The 17,868-nt window shown below is 41.8% G+C and overlaps 2 protein-coding genes and 2 long non-coding RNA genes across 4 annotated transcripts; 2 read left to right on the top strand and 2 right to left on the bottom strand.

The window, feature by feature from the left end:
* Positions 1-301: 301 nt before the first annotated feature.
* LOC118515308 (endochitinase A-like) lies at positions 302-1,757 on the top strand. Its single transcript, XM_036061996.1, has 3 exons — positions 302-605; positions 688-1,369; positions 1,719-1,757. Exons 2-3 carry the CDS (start codon positions 698-700, stop codon positions 1,755-1,757), a joined length of 711 nt encoding a protein of 236 aa, XP_035917889.1. The 5' UTR covers positions 302-605; positions 688-697.
* Positions 1,758-2,052: 295 nt separating this feature from the next.
* Positions 2,053-4,417, bottom strand: LOC118515184. Its single transcript, XR_004906976.1, has 4 exons — positions 4,215-4,417; positions 3,967-4,141; positions 3,780-3,856; positions 2,053-2,272 (listed from the first exon to the last, which is right to left on the bottom strand). It is a non-coding gene; the product is annotated as an uncharacterized LOC118515184 (long non-coding RNA).
* Positions 4,418-9,092: 4,675 nt separating this feature from the next.
* Positions 9,093-10,548, top strand: LOC118515303 (endochitinase A-like). Its single transcript, XM_036061980.1, has 3 exons — positions 9,093-9,396; positions 9,479-10,160; positions 10,510-10,548. Exons 2-3 carry the CDS (start codon positions 9,489-9,491, stop codon positions 10,546-10,548), a joined length of 711 nt encoding a protein of 236 aa, XP_035917873.1. The 5' UTR covers positions 9,093-9,396; positions 9,479-9,488.
* A 294-nt stretch (positions 10,549-10,842) lies between these two features.
* On the bottom strand, positions 10,843-13,207 carry LOC118515197. Its single transcript, XR_004906980.1, has 4 exons — positions 13,005-13,207; positions 12,757-12,931; positions 12,570-12,646; positions 10,843-11,062 (listed from the first exon to the last, which is right to left on the bottom strand). It is a non-coding gene; the product is annotated as an uncharacterized LOC118515197 (long non-coding RNA).
* Positions 13,208-17,868: the final 4,661 nt, after the last annotated feature.

The following is a 17,868-nucleotide window of genomic DNA, read 5'->3' as shown; positions in this document are numbered from 1 at the left end:
AATTGATTTCCTCTGGCTACAGGTGCCGTCCATGAAGTAGGTACCAGTAACTAGGCTCTTGCATCGACTTAAAGACACACAGAAGCATTTCTCGATGTAGATAGTCAGTCCATTACGCTTGAACCACGAACAGAAGATTTCGATGCCGTATTGCAGGAATATACAATCACCTGTTTTGAAAAGGCGCAAAATTTTTTGCATCGTCGGCAAACAGACTGACACTGTTGGGCGGTAAAGCGAGGCCCGGCTAGCACGACTGAAGGCCAGGGGTATGTAGAAATCGAGCGAAATGGGGGAAAAATCCCGAAGCAAAAATCCGTCATAAAAGCCATCACTTAGACGCGTTTTATGACGATTTTCAAATTTCGACAGCTTTTCGCCCATTTCTTCCATTTCGCCCCTTGGCTGTTTCGCCGCGATTTCTTTCAGTGTGTGCGTGTCATCTAGCATGAATGTGGCACTGTGCGTGTGATTGTTACCCTTTATTGAAATTCACAGCTGAAAACATAAACATTCAGATTTTAAAGCGCAAAGCAGCATTCAAGTTCAACTCAGCATTCAAACAGTTCAAACTGCAGTTTCACCTGGAAAATAAATAAATAAAAGTAAGTAAGATTAAGTGCATGACAATGAATCAAATTATTATCATACTTACATAAAAAATAATAAAACGATTGATTATTTCAGCCAAAATATAATGTCGGAACCACCAAAGAAAGGGTGCCTTTTTGCACTGCAACAACTGCCTTCGGCTGTATTATGCTCCACAGGGGCAATTGTCCGTGTTTTTGGACCGCGAACGTCATCAAGACCGACGCCGGAACCGTCTTTTGCCCCCGATGCTGGTTCCATGGATATCGCTACGCGACCGGCAGGATCGGTGGAACAAAAGCGAGGATCGCAGCCGTCCACTAGTGCGACGCCGGCACCGGCATTTGTTCCCGCTGCAGGTTCCATGCGTGTCATTCCGCGGCCGGCAGGATCGTCTGCGACGTCGGAATCTTCTACTGCTCTCAATGCTGGTTCCGTGGATATCGCTACGCGTCCGGCAGGATCGATGGCACAAAAGCGAGGATCGCAGCCCTCAACGAAAGCGATACGTGGGATGATTCTTGTGCCTGCTAGTTCCGTGCGTGTTGTTCCACTAGCGACCACAAGTGTGACGCCGAAATCGTCTGTTGCTTCAGCTGCTGGTTCATGCGTGCATGACTTTGCGCGACCGGCAAAAACGACTGTCGTGCATCAAGGATTCCGTCAGCCGTCACCAAGCATGACACCGGAACCGTGTGTTTCATCATCACCGGGATCAACATTTCAAGAAGAGCAGTCGTCAGCAAGCAGCATTCATCCGTCCACGGTATCTATTAATGTAAATAAGAACACAGAGTTAGTTAAAGCAAAAACAACTTGTCCTGGGCACGATTTTTGTTCACACTGTTTATTATTAAAACTGGATGCCCGAACCGCCCAAACGGCTGCGATAGTGAATGAAATTTCGGCCACAATACACCCGATGAAAGGCGTGCGACGCAATGCTCAAACCATCCCGATACAATATATAAGCAACGAAGAGTCACTGGACAGGTTTGAAGAGCATCTTACAGATGAAAATTTGTTTTACACCTTCATACAGCGTGCGGATGCTGAATTATCCAGCCAAAACGCGAAAAGCCGACTGCATGAAGTGTTGGATATAATGTTCGACAAACAATTTTTAGCCAAGTGTAGCTGGCTCGGATCGGGTGGAAGAAAAATAGCCTTCAAAAACTATGTACATACTATGCAATTTTTAAAAAATGTAGCCACAAACCACATGGGCGTAGAAGTAGATATAAACTTCGTAGAAATGTACATAAAAAAAAAGCTTGCATATGCTCCTAAAAGAGTAGCAATGCAAGGCATTAGAAAAACTTTCAGTCGCACAAGACGCACTATGTAAATTTATATTTAAGTTATTATTTAGTTTAAGTTTTATTTAGTTTTTATATTTCCTTTTGTAGTCTCTTAACGTTTTAATTTTTGTTTTTTTTTTTTAATTAGAACGGTCGTATTGCCTTTTTCATATTTACCAAACATAGGTTTAAGTAGTGTATATATTTAATTCTGACTATCTTAACTTTATTCGTAGCTGCGTCCTGCGTATAGCAAAACGATCCAAATGGGATACGTTGTTCGATCCGGCCACGTGAAAGACTGCTGTCATATAAAATTATGACAAAAAATGTGATACGAAAGTAACACAAGCTGTGATAAATTAAACACTGACTAAAACCTGAAACAATCACGTAAACAACTAAGTCAATTATGTATGTGATAAAAGTAAATATTTAATATTGAAAGGTTCATCAGTATACTGATTGCCGCAAATACAATGTAATATACACCAGATTATATGTGATTATTATTTATTTTTTCGAAAACAATTACAATATTACTTTTTATTATAACATAACAATTGATAATTCAAAATATTACAGTTATTCATTCAACTAATGTCTGTATGAGAGGTACAAATACATAGTTCGTGTCGTCCGTTTTAATAGCTACTAATTTACACTTGATATCTGTTGGTGAAAAAACTATCGATTCTATGGTAAGGTCGCTTGTATTTGCCTCATATATGTCTTTCATCATAGGCGAACAAAAGAATGTATGAGTTTCTGTTATTTTGTTAAATGCTGTCCCATAAATGTTAATCGTTGATCCTATTTTTTCTGCCTTACAATATTTAGCAATATATAAATCCTTCGTTAAAAACCAATTATCTTGAGTACATGGATATAGACGCATATTATAATTTACATGCTATGTTACTCCACTACGTCGATATCCAGAAAATAGGAAACACGTGCCGCACTGTGATGTTTTCCTTCTACTGTACATTTTTGGCACCCATGTTTATGATTGAAGTATGCAACACCTAAAACAAAAAAGATAATTAATACACTGTGCTAGTTATGCGAAAATTACATTATGTAAATGCTTCTCTAACTTACCTTTTATGAACGCACGCGCTGGTGAATCTGCGATGATAGCTCTAACGCGTATTTGGATGAGCTTATCGGCTATGACGAATGATGGCTAATTGGTTCCGGATCTGGAATGCAAAAGATGGATATTAATATTGCAATTAAATATGCTTTCATGTAGTCAATCTTGTTCTTACCTTCATACGTGGTTGCTGCAGGAATGATGTTAGCACCGAATGAACTGCTCTCGCCAAATAATTCTGCCTCTAGTTTAGCGTTATTAGCTTTGATAATCTTGCTGGTTTGGCCGGTTCGACGCATTCTTTTGACCGACATTGTTACACTTCGAACACTACTACAAGGAATGCACTTGAGAAATGTAAGCAATTTGCGTCACTTAATCGCAAACGTATGTAAGTTGCTTGATAGTTAACGCAAAGCTAGAACAAATTCTCTACACACTTGTTCACTATTTTTTTCACTCAGGAAGTTTGTAACACTGTCACGCGCGCAGATAAAGACACCGATTGTAGCGATAACTCGAACCGAATGAACACGAAAACGACATTTGCATATGTATATAACCAACGACCAACGAATAGAATAGTAGAATTTGGTATATGCTATCGTAGGTATCGGATGAAGAATTGTTTACATTTATTTGTTGTGTAATTTAGGTACATGATTTAGGTACATGTTTCCCTCCTTACCAATTGACATTATGGTAGGTAGAAGGAAAGTTCTACAACAACAAATGTTAGCAACAGCTAGTAACGCGTATATACATAGATATGAGTTGTATAATCTTACCTCTTCGATATGTATAATATATGTTGACCTAGCCGTGCAAGAAAGAAGACAGCCGAAACAAAATTGGTTGCTTGAAGCTATGGGTGGAGGTAGGAAAAAAATAGGTTAAACAAGGTGTAATATTAGCGCAAATGAAATAACAGCAGGCGTTGCTATGAACACAGTAGTATGGAAAACAATACGTTACCTTTTTCTGCCCGGTAATGTGCAATTCGAATGAAATATGATGATCACAAAACAGTAATACTCTTGGCGTTGTTTACACACATATTGGGAAGATGCTGGAGTATCAGCCACACACAGCTTTTTTGAAGCAATTTTTGTTTTTCCACGGCACTGCACATATCGGTAATAAGTAAGATCTGTTCAAAATAAAGAATATTTAGATTATTTCACGATTTTTTGCACATAACCAAGCGGATTGCGCATGTTTACTTTCTGAACTCCAACTGAGTTTGTTTACACATTTTTTGACACAGCGGCGTTTCGCTCGCTTTTACGCACGCACACATTCAAAGACAGCACAGCGCATGCGCTGCAACGAGCAAAACGGCTAGTTCGCCCGAGCGAGATTGCCCCCCCACGAGTTTCACCCATTTTCGCACGATTTCTACATACCCCTCACCTACAAACTGACCCGAATTGTTTGCCGGGGGGTAACATCGTTGATGAACAATATGAAGAGAAGCGGGCCAATATTGCTTCCTTGAGCAACACCCGAGCTGCTGACTATTTTTTTGGACATGTGCTTATCAATTTTCACGATGTATGTGCGATTAGTTAGGTAAGACTTAAGCCACTGTACAAGCGAGCGGGTAATTCCTAGCTTATCGAGTTTAGCGAGAAGAATTGCGTGCGGCAGAGAGTCGAATGCTGCTTTCAGATCTGTAAAAATTGCATCGACTTGAGCTCCGGCATCAATTTGGCTAGGGCAATAGGTTACATAGTTACATAGGGCAGTAGGTTACCAGGTTCGTGGTAGTCGACTTTTTTGGCACGAATCCATGCTGATACGGGCTTAAGTAGCTGCGGCATGCATATAGCAGATTTTTGTATAACACTAGTTCGAACACCTCGGCAATGGCACACAAACATGCAATACCCCGGTAGTTGAGGGCATCTGTCCTGTCGCCCTTTTTATAAATAGGAACCATCTAAGATTTCCTCCATGTTTTTGGAAAGTAGCCATTGGCTAGCGACGCATTGAACATTTTTGCAAGGATAGGTGCTACTGTCGTTTGACAGCGTTTCAGCACGGTAGAAGGAATTCCTTCGGGTCCACGAGCGAAGGAGGGCTTTAGATGCATTAGGGCTGATAAAACGATCTCACTGTCGATGAAAGGAGTACTCATGTTAATTGCGCCAGCCGGAGTGTTGACGAGAGCAGCATCAATGGTATCGGTATCATTCATGGCCGGTGAAAAGCAATCTGCGAAGCGATCCGCGAAGAGATTGCACATTTCATTAGTTTTGGCACTTGTTGCTCCTTTGTACGTAATAGATTTCGGTGTATGCGTGGATTTTGTTTTGCTCTTGTAAAAGCGCCAAAACGAGTCAGGCCACTTGCAGAGGTTACGCTGAATATTACTCAAATATGTGCCATATCGAAACCTGTTATAGCTGCAGTATAAAGAGTGCGTGTCAAAGTAGATCGACACGCGATCGACGGTTCTGGTGCGGTTCGCCCAGGGGGGGTTAGGTTTAGGACGCTGAACTGGGACGCATACAATAAAGGCTTGCAGCATAAAGGACGAGAACGAACATGCTGCTTCGTCAAGTGAAACATCCATCCACAAAGGTGTTGTTGGCCAGTGAGCGCGCAGTTGGTTCATAGTGCGTGATTGATGAGTATGCTGGCGAGAACGAAGGATCAGCTGTGGACCAGCTTATGCTAGGCATACCCATCGGGGCTTAGTAACGCTCCGACCCCATAGGGTGATGCGTCAGTAGCTTAAACTACTGGAAGCGCTGGATCTTAGTGCACCAAGAACCTATCCTATTGCATTTCACTCTTTACAAATGCGAAGGACTTCTCACATTCTCTACTCCACTTAAAAGGGACTTCATCTTTAAGTAGATTATTTAATGGGTAGAAAACTGTAGTGAGATTAGGAAAGAATCTACCATAGCAATTAATTAGTCCCACAAAAGATCGTACTTGTTCCTTGTTTTGGGGAATGGGCATATAATGTATAGCGTCAATCTTTTCGCGTAGTTTATGGATTCCACGTCTATCGACCACGTAACCCCAACGTTCAATTCTGCGTCTGGTCTTCTGGTCTGCGAAAAACTCGCACTTTTCTTTATTAATCCGCAACCCATACTTGGCTAATGTTTTTAATACTTCCTCGAGTCTGAGCAAATGTATCTTTGTATCAGGACCAGTTACTTGAATATCGTCAATGAAAACCGTTACACCAGGTATCCCTTGCAAAATTTTCTCTATCAGGCGCTAAAAAATTGCAGGTGCGGAAGCGACTCCATACATGAGTCGCGTGGGTCGAAATAGACCTCAATGTGTACTTAGGGTAAGCAAATCCCTATCACCTGGTCGGACTTCGAGTTGTAAATAGGCGTGATATGAATCCAATTTTGTGAATTTCTCTCCCCCCGCAACGGTAGCAAATAGTTCTTCTACAGTCGGAAGAGGATGTTCATCAACAAGAAATTTTGGATTTATGGTGATTTTATAATCATCACATGGCCGGACCCTGCCTCCAGCCTTCTTCACTGGAACGATAGTCAACGAGTGTTGCATATTTTCGCAGTCACTACTATTATTTATGTTTAACTATTTTATTATTTACTATACCGCTGCCTTTAGTAAAGTGATGTTTTTAATGCCTTTTGCCATATTCTGATGCGTTTAAAACAGTTTAAGATAAAAGTTTAAGATTATTATTACTAAGGAGTATACGGAGCGCCAGCTGGATGTTCTTCGGCCTGATAGTTACACATTTGGTATGATTAGCTCACAGGTGAGTGTCTTCGAACAGAGCGACCAGATAGGCTTTGTTACCCTTCAGCAGAGCATCGATGGCGGCCGACTAGAAACGCAAATCGGCCTTGAAATTTAGGTCAAATTCTATTAGCATGGATTGAAAACACGCGGGAAATTAGTTATTGTACCAACGAGGTGACGCTTTGTACCAAATATATGTGTAGGCTATGTTACATCTGTAAGGAAGGAGAAGAAAGATAGGAAAGAAGAACGTTTTATCTGCCATTTGGCTTGGTTGCACACAGGTAGGTCGCTCATGTGTCCATCGAAGACACCTTTACTCTTTGACACCATTCGCCGCTCGATGCTGCTCCAGTTTGACTCGCGCGAGTATTTTCGTCATGGTGTCGGCTGTCATTCGATCAGTTGATAAATACCGAAGCTCGATGGTCCCTTTCTGGCGCAACTCCTTAGTAAATCGATGTGTTTGGAACGGTCCATACGGTCTGATTCCACTATTTTGATGCACGACTAGTTATCTTCCCACACGTCGGTTCGATTTGTATCATCCTCGCTTAAGACAACATCAGCTGTTTTATCCTCAGTAGCTCTTGGCAGCATACGGACAATGACACGAGCTCAGCTTCTGTGAACCAAAGTGAAACACACGTATGTTCCCTTCTTCCCCAGCTAATAAGTGTTGAGAGGAGAACCTTAGTGCAGGAAAAGATATCAGTTCGGATATCACAGTTGAAAATATTTTTGCTCACAAAAACACGCGTCTGACAGAACGGCGTCAAACCGTAATAATCAATAAATAAATAAAAACACGTGTCTGCTCGTTTCGTGCTGTAATAAGCGGTATACACATGCGTATAATAATGAGTCGTGAGGTAATTTTCATTGATCAACATTTTATTGTTCGCTCGCTTGTAAGGTCATGATCAGAAGAACGAGCCCGAGCTTCCGCGTTGTCCACTTGATCCAGATAACCAGATGGTGGTGCTGTGCTGGTTTATAGTAGCATTTAGATTATTTAGCATATTGTGGTTATTGTGCAAATTGTGCAAAGTCCACTGAAGTAAATTGAGGACCATTGTGACTCACCAATACAGAAGGAAGTCCATATGCACTGAAAAACTCTCTACATAAACGAATTGTTATCTCAGTTGTCATGCTCTTCACTACGTACTCTGAAGGCCATTTGGAATACGCATTAGCTAAGATGAGGTAGTAAAACCCCATGAATGGACCAGTATAATGCACATGAATTCTTTGGAAAGGTTCTGTTGGTTGTTCCCAACAATGAAATGAAATCTTGGGTGGATTTGCTTTTGCGTAAATACAGTCATTGGCCAGGTTTTCAATATCCATGTCTATGCCATCCCACCAGCAGTAGCTGCGAGCAAGAGATTTAATTCGTGATATTATTATTATTATTGTTTATTTTAGTTTTCAACGTGCCGTATGGCCTAATAAAGATGTAACAGTTCATGAAAAAAAACTTAACAAAAACAAGATTTGTATTGCAATTCACTACGGCCACTGCAAAAGCCAGAGACGTTCCTTGAAGCACTGAGTTGAGATGTCGAAGTCGAAGCAATCCGAAACAGTGTTGAAGACAGCCGACATGCGGAACATAGGGTCAGACCGACCAGCGCTGGAACGGGGTTGAGCGAGCCGTAGAGTTTCTCTAGACCTAAGTGTTCGGGATGGTGCATAGATATCGACTCGATGCAACAAATGCGAAGAGTCGATAGAGCCATTTAGCAATCCAGCGATGAAAGAGCACTGTGCATTACGTCTTCTAACCGAAAGAGGTTGAAGGCCTAGAAGATGGCACCGCGCAGCATACGGAGGAAGATTATTGCGATCCTGCCAGGGAAGTAGGCGTAGGGCATATCGCCGGAGCTTACGTTGAATCGCCTCAAGTCGAGCTATTGAAGAAGCAGTAGTTGAGCTCCAGACTACGCACTAATATTCCAGAACCGAACGAACGATACAGTTGTAGACAGCTTTGATGCACATGGGGTTGCGGAACTCGTTAGTCATCCGGATAACCACGCCACGTAATTGATTTCCTCTGGCTACAGGTGCCGTCCATGAAGTAGGTACCAGTAACTAGGCTCTTGCATCGACTTAAAGACACACAGAAGCATTTCTCGATGTAGATAGTCAGTCCATTACGCTTGAACCACGAACAGAAGATTTCGATGCCGTATTGCAGGAATATACAATCACCTGTTTTGAAAAGGCGCAAAATTTTTTGCATCGTCGGCAAACAGACTGACACTGTTGGGCGGTAAAGCGAGGCCCGGCTAGCACGACTGAAGGCCAGGGGTATGTAGAAATCGAGCGAAATGGGGGAAAAATCCCGAAGCAAAAATCCGTCATAAAAGCCATCACTTAGACGCGTTTTATGACGATTTTCAAATTTCGACAGCTTTTCGCCCATTTCTTCCATTTCGCCCCTTGGCTGTTTCGCCGCGATTTCTTTCAGTGTGTGCGTGTCATCTAGCATGAATGTGGCACTGTGCGTGTGATTGTTACCCTTTATTGAAATTCACAGCTGAAAACATAAACATTCAGATTTTAAAGCGCAAAGCAGCATTCAAGTTCAACTCAGCATTCAAACAGTTCAAACTGCAGTTTCACCTGGAAAATAAATAAATAAAAGTAAGTAAGATTAAGTGCATGACAATGAATCAAATTATTATCATACTTACATAAAAAATAATAAAACGATTGATTATTTCAGCCAAAATATAATGTCGGAACCACCAAAGAAAGGGTGCCTTTTTGCACTGCAACAACTGCCTTCGGCTGTATTATGCTCCACAGGGGCAATTGTCCGTGTTTTTGGACCGCGAACGTCATCAAGACCGACGCCGGAACCGTCTTTTGCCCCCGATGCTGGTTCCATGGATATCGCTACGCGACCGGCAGGATCGGTGGAACAAAAGCGAGGATCGCAGCCGTCCACTAGTGCGACGCCGGCACCGGCATTTGTTCCCGCTGCAGGTTCCATGCGTGTCATTCCGCGGCCGGCAGGATCGTCTGCGACGTCGGAATCTTCTACTGCTCTCAATGCTGGTTCCGTGGATATCGCTACGCGTCCGGCAGGATCGATGGCACAAAAGCGAGGATCGCAGCCCTCAACGAAAGCGATACGTGGGATGATTCTTGTGCCTGCTAGTTCCGTGCGTGTTGTTCCACTAGCGACCACAAGTGTGACGCCGAAATCGTCTGTTGCTTCAGCTGCTGGTTCATGCGTGCATGACTTTGCGCGACCGGCAAAAACGACTGTCGTGCATCAAGGATTCCGTCAGCCGTCACCAAGCATGACACCGGAACCGTGTGTTTCATCATCACCGGGATCAACATTTCAAGAAGAGCAGTCGTCAGCAAGCAGCATTCATCCGTCCACGGTATCTATTAATGTAAATAAGAACACAGAGTTAGTTAAAGCAAAAACAACTTGTCCTGGGCACGATTTTTGTTCACACTGTTTATTATTAAAACTGGATGCCCGAACCGCCCAAACGGCTGCGATAGTGAATGAAATTTCGGCCACAATACACCCGATGAAAGGCGTGCGACGCAATGCTCAAACCATCCCGATACAATATATAAGCAACGAAGAGTCACTGGACAGGTTTGAAGAGCATCTTACAGATGAAAATTTGTTTTACACCTTCATACAGCGTGCGGATGCTGAATTATCCAGCCAAAACGCGAAAAGCCGACTGCATGAAGTGTTGGATATAATGTTCGACAAACAATTTTTAGCCAAGTGTAGCTGGCTCGGATCGGGTGGAAGAAAAATAGCCTTCAAAAACTATGTACATACTATGCAATTTTTAAAAAATGTAGCCACAAACCACATGGGCGTAGAAGTAGATATAAACTTCGTAGAAATGTACATAAAAAAAAGCTTGCATATGCTCCTAAAAGAGTAGCAATGCAAGGCATTAGAAAAACTTTCAGTCGCACAAGACGCACTATGTAAATTTATATTTAAGTTATTATTTAGTTTAAGTTTTATTTAGTTTTTATATTTCCTTTTGTAGTCTCTTAACGTTTTAATTTTTGTTTTTTTTTTTTAATTAGAACGGTCGTATTGCCTTTTTCATATTTACCAAACATAGGTTTAAGTAGTGTATATATTTAATTCTGACTATCTTAACTTTATTCGTAGCTGCGTCCTGCGTATAGCAAAACGATCCAAATGGGATACGTTGTTCGATCCGGCCACGTGAAAGACTGCTGTCATATAAAATTATGACAAAAAATGTGATACGAAAGTAACACAAGCTGTGATAAATTAAACACTGACTAAAACCTGAAACAATCACGTAAACAACTAAGTCAATTATGTATGTGATAAAAGTAAATATTTAATATTGAAAGGTTCATCAGTATACTGATTGCCGCAAATACAATGTAATATACACCAGATTATATGTGATTATTATTTATTTTTTCGAAAACAATTACAATATTACTTTTTATTATAACATAACAATTGATAATTCAAAATATTACAGTTATTCATTCAACTAATGTCTGTATGAGAGGTACAAATACATAGTTCGTGTCGTCCGTTTTAATAGCTACTAATTTACACTTGATATCTGTTGGTGAAAAAACTATCGATTCTATGGTAAGGTCGCTTGTATTTGCCTCATATATGTCTTTCATCATAGGCGAACAAAAGAATGTATGAGTTTCTGTTATTTTGTTAAATGCTGTCCCATAAATGTTAATCGTTGATCCTATTTTTTCTGCCTTACAATATTTAGCAATATATAAATCCTTCGTTAAAAACCAATTATCTTGAGTACATGGATATAGACGCATATTATAATTTACATGCTATGTTACTCCACTACGTCGATATCCAGAAAATAGGAAACACGTGCCGCACTGTGATGTTTTCCTTCTACTGTACATTTTTGGCACCCATGTTTATGATTGAAGTATGCAACACCTAAAACAAAAAAGATAATTAATATACTGTGCTAGTTATGCGAAAATTACATTATGTAAATGCTTCTCTAACTTACCTTTTATGAACGCACGCGCTGGTGAATCTGCGATGATAGCTCTAACGCGTATTTGGATGAGCTTATCGGCTATGACGAATGATGGCTAATTGGTTCCGGATCTGGAATGCAAAAGATGGATATTAATATTGCAATTAAATATGCTTTCATGTAGTCAATCTTGTTCTTACCTTCATACGTGGTTGCTGCAGGAATGATGTTAGCACCGAATGAACTGCTCTCGCCAAATAATTCTGCCTCTAGTTTAGCGTTATTAGCTTTGATAATCTTGCTGGTTTGGCCGGTTCGACGCATTCTTTTGACCGACATTGTTACACTTCGAACACTACTACAAGGAATGCACTTGAGAAATGTAAGCAATTTGCGTCACTTAATCGCAAACGTATGTAAGTTGCTTGATAGTTAACGCAAAGCTAGAACAAATTCTCTACACACTTGTTCACTATTTTTTTCACTCAGGAAGTTTGTAACACTGTCACGCGCGCAGATAAAGACACCGATTGTAGCGATAACTCGAACCGAATGAACACGAAAACGACATTTGCATATGTATATAACCAACGACCAACGAATAGAATAGTAGAATTTGGTATATGCTATCGTAGGTATCGGATGAAGAATTGTTTACATTTATTTGTTGTGTAATTTAGGTACATGATTTAGGTACATGTTTCCCTCCTTACCAATTGACATTATGGTAGGTAGAAGGAAAGTTCTACAACAACAAATGTTAGCAACAGCTAGTAACGCGTATATACATAGATATGAGTTGTATAATCTTACCTCTTCGATATGTATAATATATGTTGACCTAGCCGTGCAAGAAAGAAGACAGCCGAAACAAAATTGGTTGCTTGAAGCTATGGGTGGAGGTAGGAAAAAAATAGGTTAAACAAGGTGTAATATTAGCGCAAATGAAATAACAGCAGGCGTTGCTATGAACACAGTAGTATGGAAAACAATACGTTACCTTTTTCTGCCCGGTAATGTGCAATTCGAATGAAATATGATGATCACAAAACAGTAATACTCTTGGCGTTGTTTACACACATATTGGGAAGATGCTGGAGTATCAGCCACACACAGCTTTTTTGAAGCAATTTTTGTTTTTCCACGGCACTGCACATATCGGTAATAAGTAAGATCTGTTCAAAATAAAGAATATTTAGATTATTTCACGATTTTTTGCACATAACCAAGCGGATTGCGCATGTTTACTTTCTGAACTCCAACTGAGTTTGTTTACACATTTTTTGACACAGCGGCGTTTCGCTCGCTTTTACGCACGCACACATTCAAAGACAGCACAGCGCATGCGCTGCAACGAGCAAAACGGCTAGTTCGCCCGAGCGAGATTGCCCCCCCACGAGTTTCACCCATTTTCGCACGATTTCTACATACCCCTCACCTACAAACTGACCCGAATTGTTTGCCGGGGGGTAACATCGTTGATGAACAATATGAAGAGAAGCGGGCCAATATTGCTTCCTTGAGCAACACCCGAGCTGCTGACTATTTTTTTGGACATGTGCTTATCAATTTTCACGATGTATGTGCGATTAGTTAGGTAAGACTTAAGCCACTGTACAAGCGAGCGGGTAATTCCTAGCTTATCGAGTTTAGCGAGAAGAATTGCGTGCGGCAGAGAGTCGAATGCTGCTTTCAGATCTGTAAAAATTGCATCGACTTGAGCTCCGGCATCAATTTGGCTAGGGCAATAGGTTACATAGTTACATAGGGCAGTAGGTTACCAGGTTCGTGGTAGTCGACTTTTTTGGCACGAATCCATGCTGATACGGGCTTAAGTAGCTGCGGCATGCATATAGCAGATTTTTGTATAACACTAGTTCGAACACCTCGGCAATGGCACACAAACATGCAATACCCCGGTAGTTGAGGGCATCTGTCCTGTCGCCCTTTTTATAAATAGGAACCATCTAAGATTTCCTCCATGTTTTTGGAAAGTAGCCATTGGCTAGCGACGCATTGAACATTTTTGCAAGGATAGGTGCTACTGTCGTTTGACAGCGTTTCAGCACGGTAGAAGGAATTCCTTCGGGTCCACGAGCGAAGGAGGGCTTTAGATGCATTAGGGCTGATAAAACGATCTCACTGTCGATGAAAGGAGTACTCATGTTAATTGCGCCAGCCGGAGTGTTGACGAGAGCAGCATCAATGGTATCGGTATCATTCATGGCCGGTGAAAAGCAATCTGCGAAGCGATCCGCGAAGAGATTGCACATTTCATTAGTTTTGGCACTTGTTGCTCCTTTGTACGTAATAGATTTCGGTGTATGCGTGGATTTTGTTTTGCTCTTGTAAAAGCGCCAAAACGAGTCAGGCCACTTGCAGAGGTTACGCTGAATATTACTCAAATATGTGCCATATCGAAACCTGTTATAGCTGCAGTATAAAGAGTGCGTGTCAAAGTAGATCGACACGCGATCGACGGTTCTGGTGCGGTTCGCCCAGGGGGGGTTAGGTTTAGGACGCTGAACTGGGACGCATACAATAAAGGCTTGCAGCATAAAGGACGAGAACGAACATGCTGCTTCGTCAAGTGAAACATCCATCCACAAAGGTGTTGTTGGCCAGTGAGCGCGCAGTTGGTTCATAGTGCGTGATTGATGAGTATGCTGGCGAGAACGAAGGATCAGCTGTGGACCAGCTTATGCTAGGCATACCCATCGGGGCTTAGTAACGCTCCGACCCCATAGGGTGATGCGTCAGTAGCTTAAACTACTGGAAGCGCTGGATCTTAGTGCACCAAGAACCTATCCTATTGCATTTCACTCTTTACAAATGCGAAGGACTTCTCACATTCTCTACTCCACTTAAAAGGGACTTCATCTTTAAGTAGATTATTTAATGGGTAGAAAACTGTAGTGAGATTAGGAAAGAATCTACCATAGCAATTAATTAGTCCCACAAAAGATCGTACTTGTTCCTTGTTTTGGGGAATGGGCATATAATGTATAGCGTCAATCTTTTCGCGTAGTTTATGGATTCCACGTCTATCGACCACGTAACCCCAACGTTCAATTCTGCGTCTGGTCTTCTGGTCTGCGAAAAACTCGCACTTTTCTTTATTAATCCGCAACCCATACTTGGCTAATGTTTTTAATACTTCCTCGAGTCTGAGCAAATGTATCTTTGTATCAGGACCAGTTACTTGAATATCGTCAATGAAAACCGTTACACCAGGTATCCCTTGCAAAATTTTCTCTATCAGGCGCTAAAAAATTGCAGGTGCGGAAGCGACTCCATACATGAGTCGCGTGGGTCGAAATAGACCTCAATGTGTACTTAGGGTAAGCAAATCCCTATCACCTGGTCGGACTTCGAGTTGTAAATAGGCGTGATATGAATCCAATTTTGTGAATTTCTCTCCCCCCGCAACGGTAGCAAATAGTTCTTCTACAGTCGGAAGAGGATGTTCATCAACAAGAAATTTTGGATTTATGGTGATTTTATAATCATCACATGGCCGGACCCTGCCTCCAGCCTTCTTCACTGGAACGATAGTCAACGAGTGTTGCATATTTTCGCAGTCACTACTATTATTTATGTTTAACTATTTTATTATTTACTATACCGCTGCCTTTAGTAAAGTGATGTTTTTAATGCCTTTTGCCATATTCTGATGCGTTTAAAACAGTTTAAGATAAAAGTTTAAGATTATTATTACTAAGGAGTATACGGAGCGCCAGCTGGATGTTCTTCGGCCTGATAGTTACACATTTGGTATGATTAGCTCACAGGTGAGTGTCTTCGAACAGAGCGACCAGATAGGCTTTGTTACCCTTCAGCAGAGCATCGATGGCGGCCGACTAGAAACGCAAATCGGCCTTGAAATTTAGGTCAAATTCTATTAGCATGGATTGAAAACACGCGGGAAATTAGTTATTGTACCAACGAGGTGACGCTTTGTACCAAATATATGTGTAGGCTATGTTACATCTGTAAGGAAGGAGAAGAAAGATAGGAAAGAAGAACGTTTTATCTGCCATTTGGCTTGGTTGCACACAGGTAGGTCGCTCATGTGTCCATCGAAGACACCTTTACTCTTTGACACCATTCGCCGCTCGATGCTGCTCCAGTTTGACTCGCGCGAGTATTTTCGTCATGGTGTCGGCTGTCATTCGATCAGTTGATAAATACCGAAGCTCGATGGTCCCTTTCTGGCGCAACTCCTTAGTAAATCGATGTGTTTGGAACGGTCCATACGGTCTGATTCCACTATTTTGATGCACGACTAGTTATCTTCCCACACGTCGGTTCGATTTGTATCATCCTCGCTTAAGACAACATCAGCTGTTTTATCCTCAGTAGCTCTTGGCAGCATACGGACAATGACACGAGCTCAGCTTCTGTGAACCAAAGTGAAACACACGTATGTTCCCTTCTTCCCCAGCTAATAAGTGTTGAGAGGAGAACCTTAGTGCAGGAAAAGATATCAGTTCGGATATCACAGTTGAAAATATTTTTGCTCACAAAAACACGCGTCTGACAGAACGGCGTCAAACCGTAATAATCAATAAATAAATAAAAACACGTGTCTGCTCGTTTCGTGCTGTAATAAGCGGTATACACATGCGTATAATAATGAGTCGTGAGGTAATTTTCATTGATCAACATTTTATTGTTCGCTCGCTTGTAAGGTCATGATCAGAAGAACGAGCCCGAGCTTCCGCGTTGTCCACTTGATCCAGATAACCAGATGGTGGTGCTGTGCTGGTTTATAGTAGCATTTAGATTATTTAGCATATTGTGGTTATTGTGCAAATTGTGCAAAGTCCACTGAAGTAAATTGAGGACCATTGTGACTCACCAATACAGAAGGAAGTCCATATGCACTGAAAAACTCTCTACATAAACGAATTGTTATCTCAGTTGTCATGCTCTTCACTACGTACTCTGAAGGCCATTTGGAATACGCATTAGCTAAGATGAGGTAGTAAAACCCCATGAATGGACCAGTATAATGCACATGAATTCTTTGGAAAGGTTCTGTTGGTTGTTCCCAACAATGAAATGAAATCTTGGGTGGATTTGCTTTTGCGTAAATACAGTCATTGGCCAGGTTTTCAATATCCATGTCTATGCCATCCCACCAGCAGTAGCTGCGAGCAAGAGATTTAATTCGTGATATTATTATTATTATTGTTTATTTTAGTTTTCAACGTGCCGTATGGCCTAATAAAGATGTAACAGTTCATGAAAAAAAACTTAACAAAAACAAGATTTGTATTGCAATTCACTACGGCCACTGCAAAAGCCAGAGACGTTCCTTGAAGCACTGAGTTGAGATGTCGAAGTCGAAGCAATCCGAAACAGTGTTGAAGACAGCCGACATGCGGAACATAGGGTCAGACCGACCAGCGCTGGAACGGGGTTGAGCGAGCCGTAGAGTTTCTCTAGACCTAAGTGTTCGGGATGGTGCATAGATATCGACTCGATGCAACAAATGCGAAGAGTCGATAGAGCCATTTAGCAATCCAGCGATGAAAGAGCACTGTGCATTACGTCTTCTAACCGAAAGAGGTTGAAGGCCTAGAAGATGGCACCGCGCAGCATACGGAGGAAGATTATTGCGATCCTGCCAGGGAAGTAGGCGTAGGGCATATCGCCGGAGCTTACGTTGAATCGCCTCAAGTCGAGCTATTGAAGAAGCAGTAGTTGAGCTCCAGACTACGCACTAATATTCCAGAACCGAACGAACGATACAGTTGTAGACAGCTTTGATGCACATGGGGTTGCGGAACTCGTTAGTCATCCGGATAACCACGCCACGTAATTGATTTCCTCTGGCTACAGGTGCCGTCCATGAAGTAGGTACCAGTAACTAGGCTCTTGCATCGACTTAAAGACACACAGAAGCATTTCTCGATGTAGATAGTCAGTCCATTACGCTTGAACCACGAACAGAAGATTTCGATGCCGTATTGCAGGAATATACAATCACCTGTTTTGAAAAGGCGCAAAATTTTTTGCATCGTCGGCAAACAGACTGACACTGTTGGGCGGTAAAGCGAGGCCCGGCTAGCACGACTGAAGGCCAGGGGTATGTAGAAATCGAGCG

The sequence above is a fragment of the Anopheles stephensi genome, chromosome X (assembly GCF_013141755.1).
Source record: "Anopheles stephensi strain Indian chromosome X, UCI_ANSTEP_V1.0, whole genome shotgun sequence".
Classification (NCBI taxonomy): domain Eukaryota; kingdom Metazoa; phylum Arthropoda; class Insecta; order Diptera; family Culicidae; genus Anopheles; species Anopheles stephensi.
Note: the sequence above shows the minus strand (reverse complement) of the source record. Positions and strands in the feature narration are given on the sequence as shown.

Bases quoted from the DNA above. Each gene is read 5' to 3' on its own strand.
- LOC118515308 (XM_036061996.1), top strand. From the start codon at position 698: ATGTCGGAACCACCAAAGAAAGGGTGCCTTTTTGCACTGCAACAACTG. The intron at 1,370-1,718 runs GTAAATAAGAAC...AACAATTTTTAG, and splicing joins CGTCCACGGTATCTATTAAT to CCAAGTGTAGCTGGCTCGGA.
- LOC118515303 (XM_036061980.1), top strand. From the start codon at position 9,489: ATGTCGGAACCACCAAAGAAAGGGTGCCTTTTTGCACTGCAACAACTG. The intron at 10,161-10,509 runs GTAAATAAGAAC...AACAATTTTTAG, and splicing joins CGTCCACGGTATCTATTAAT to CCAAGTGTAGCTGGCTCGGA.